General features: G+C 35.0%; 1 protein-coding gene across 1 annotated transcript; it reads left to right on the plus strand.

The window, feature by feature from the left end:
- Nucleotides 1-927: 927 nt before the first annotated feature.
- On the plus strand, nucleotides 928-2734 carry LOC122272277 (uncharacterized). Its single transcript, XM_043055738.2, has 2 exons — nucleotides 928-1186; nucleotides 1387-2734. The coding sequence occupies exon 2, from the start codon at nucleotides 2093-2095 to the stop codon at nucleotides 2732-2734; it is 642 nt and encodes a 213-aa protein (XP_042911672.1). The 5' UTR covers nucleotides 928-1186; nucleotides 1387-2092.
- Nucleotides 2735-3361: the final 627 nt, after the last annotated feature.

The following is a 3361-nucleotide window of genomic DNA, read 5'->3' on the forward strand; positions in this document are numbered from 1 at the left end:
AAGTTCATGCTAACAACGAAAGTTCACTGACTTTAGAACAACGATATAGAAAGCTATTTTATGAAGTAACAGATAATTTACTTAGCCATTTAAGGAGCCGGTTTTCTTCTCTAAAAAAACTGGCATTCTTTGATTTACTAAATCCTAAACAGTTCAAGAATTTTTCAGAAAAAAATGGCTTCCCTGAACAATTTTTTACTAATCTAGGAGAATTATATCCACAAACCTTTGATATGACAGAGTTGAAAAATGAACTGATTGTATTTCATCGGACTTCTACATTTAACGACAAATGCCCAGAAAAACTAATACAATTTCTGAAAGAAGAAAATTTACACTGTTCTTTCAAGGAAATTCTTAAACTCTCTAAATTTCTGCAACAATAGCACCAGTAGAAAGGAGTTTTTCCGCCCTTAAAAGGATTCATAGGTACAAGAAGTCCACACAAACAGAAGACAGGCTCAGTAATTTGGCTTTGTTGTCCATTGAAAAGGAACTGTTGATGTCTTAAAGGAAAAGGAAGACTTCTACATTAAAATCACTAACAAATTCGCTTCAAAAACAAGAAGGCTGGAGTTCATGCATAATTGAAGATAAGATTTTAAGTTTCTTTTTTGAACATTCAACCATTGCATTTTAGAGTTAATAATTTTTCACCACAAGCTTAATTAATTGCGATGACCACCGAAAATTTTCACGCCACGCCACTGAAGTGTACATATATTTGTATATGTGTACACTTACTGTATTTGGATATAGTCATGATAAAAATAGTTAGTTAGTTAGTTAGTTAGTTTTTAGTTATTGGCGCAAGAGCCAGTTGTGGCTATATCGCACCTACAACTTGGTTTTTATTAAATATCTATATTGATGTATCAAAACCAATGGCTTTGATACATCACGATGAGAAGAAGACTAAAAAATGCATTTTTCTTTTTTATTTTTGCAGATTCTTAAAATACAGTTCTTTCTTTAAAAAATGGCGTTTAAATTTTTATTCTATCCAAATTGGAAGTATTTTTAAAAATGGTAAACAAGCTTTCAAACCGAAACTGCCACGCCCACCCAAACCGAAACTAAACCTTGGATTCTTCTTATTTCCTTGAAAATAAGTTTAGGCCAGCTTTAAACTCAAATACAATTAATTTTATTTTGTTTGGCAACAATAATTATGAAAAGAATTTAGGTGAAATGAGTTTATTGATCGATTGATTGCTTCTTTTCACGAGGTTCAAAATTTNAACGCAATTCAAATTAATGAGAGACACATTTTTAGGTACTGTTATATGTCTCCATAAAGCAAATATAACACCAGCTTTAAACTCAAATACAATTAATTTTATTATTTTATTTTGTTTGGCAACAACAATTATGAAAATAATTGAGGTGAAATGAGTTTATTGATCGATTGATTGCTTCTTTTCACGAGGTTCAAAATTTTGTTGTTTTCTGAAATTTGCTCCTTCTAACTGCAATTTTTTCTGATTATTTTCGTATCAGTTTGAACTTTTTGCATTCATATTTATATTATTTATTAACTATTTAGTTATAAACATGCCGCGAAGCGGTCAACGAGTGTTTAAAAAAAGGAAAGCGTTTGGTATTCATTGCAAAACATCGTGTTCATCTACAAGCATTGAGTTGAATGAATCGGCGTCAAAAATCAAACTGGATAAACATGTAAATGATTATGAATCATTTCTGAATAATAATAATGCAAATGAAATAATTAATTTAAATTTATTATCCAATTGTTTGAATGATTCTGTGTTATGCTCAGCTTGCAAAAACAAAAGCATAAAACTAAAGTTTTCCAGGCAAGTTCAAGGACTTGCATCTGAACTTTCTATATACTGTGAGCAGTGTGATTTTAAAACGTCTTTATTAAGTACTGAAGTTTCATCTAAAGTGTGCAACAATAGTGACACAAAAATTTATGAAGTTAATACTAGATTAACGTATGCCATGAGAAGCATCGGGAAAGGGAAGGCAGCTGCTCAAATGTTTTATGGGATAATGAACTTACCTGCTCCACCACACAGATTTTGATGAAGTCACAAGTGAATTAGGCTCGGCAATAAAAAGTGTCGCTATGAAGAGCATGAGTGATGCGGCTGGTGAAGCCGAAGCAGCTAGCAATTTCAAAGACATTCCCGTTGCAATAGATGGCACATGGCAAAGACGTGGGCATGTCTCAATGAATGGTTCTGTTATTGCAACTAGTGTTGACGTAGGCAAAGTACTGGACATTGAAGTGTTGTCCAGATTTTGCAAATGCAAGAACAAACAAAAGCATGATTTTCTTTGTCGTGCTAACTTTTACGGGAATAGTGGGGCTATGGAAACGCATGGTGCAGTATCAATATTAGAAAGATCCGAATCCTTACATAACCTTCGATACGTAAAATTTCTTGGTGATGGGGATTCAAGGGCATATAAAGCTGTGTGCGAAGCAAAACCGTATGGAGATGATGTTAGTGTTGAAAAACTAGAGTGCATTGGGCATGTGGAGAAAAGGATGTGCACAAGATTGCGTGCACTAAAACAAAATCTTAAGGGTCAGAAGTTGGGCGATGACAAATCTATAGGAGGACGTGGACGGTTGACTGAGAAAGAAATCGACAAGCTTCTATTGTATTATGGTCTAGCGATTCGAAACAATACAGGCAATTTGCTAGCAATGAAGCAAGCTGTGTGGGCCACGTTTTTCCACAAGTNGGACGTGGACGGTTGACTGAGAAAGAAATCGACAAACTTCTATTGTATTATGGTCTAGCGATTCGAAACAATACAGGCAATTTGCTAGCAATGAAGCAAGCTGTGTGGGCCACGTTTTTCCACAAGTCTTCGACTGACAAAAATCCGCAGCATGGCCTATGTCCTCAAGATAAGAACACGTGGCGCACAAAGCAAAACTATCTGGTGGCATCTACAGTCACAAAAGTAGTCTACCTGCTGATGTTTTATTGAAAATAAAGCAAGTGTACAAAGACTTAGCAAAACCAGAGTTGCTCGCCAAGTGTCTTCATGGAAAGACGCAGAACTCGAATGAAAGTTTTAACAAGATATTATGGTCTCGTATTCCAAAAAGTACCTCTGTTCAACTAGATACTTTAAAAATAGGAGCTTAGGAAGCAGTTGGCTGTTACAACGAGGGGAATATTGTGAAGTGCAAAGTTTTGTCAGAGTTAGCAATAACGCCAGGATTATACACAATCCGAGCTATGATGATGGCCGATAAAGCACGTGTACGTAAAGCGGAATATGATGTGAAACAAAAGACTATAGAGGCCAGGAAAAGGAGAAGATTAGATAAATGTGTACTGGAGGATAAATTGTCAGATAATCCCGACAATCCAAG

Source organism: Parasteatoda tepidariorum, chromosome 10, assembly GCF_043381705.1.
Source record: "Parasteatoda tepidariorum isolate YZ-2023 chromosome 10, CAS_Ptep_4.0, whole genome shotgun sequence".
NCBI lineage: Eukaryota > Metazoa > Arthropoda > Arachnida > Araneae > Theridiidae > Parasteatoda > Parasteatoda tepidariorum.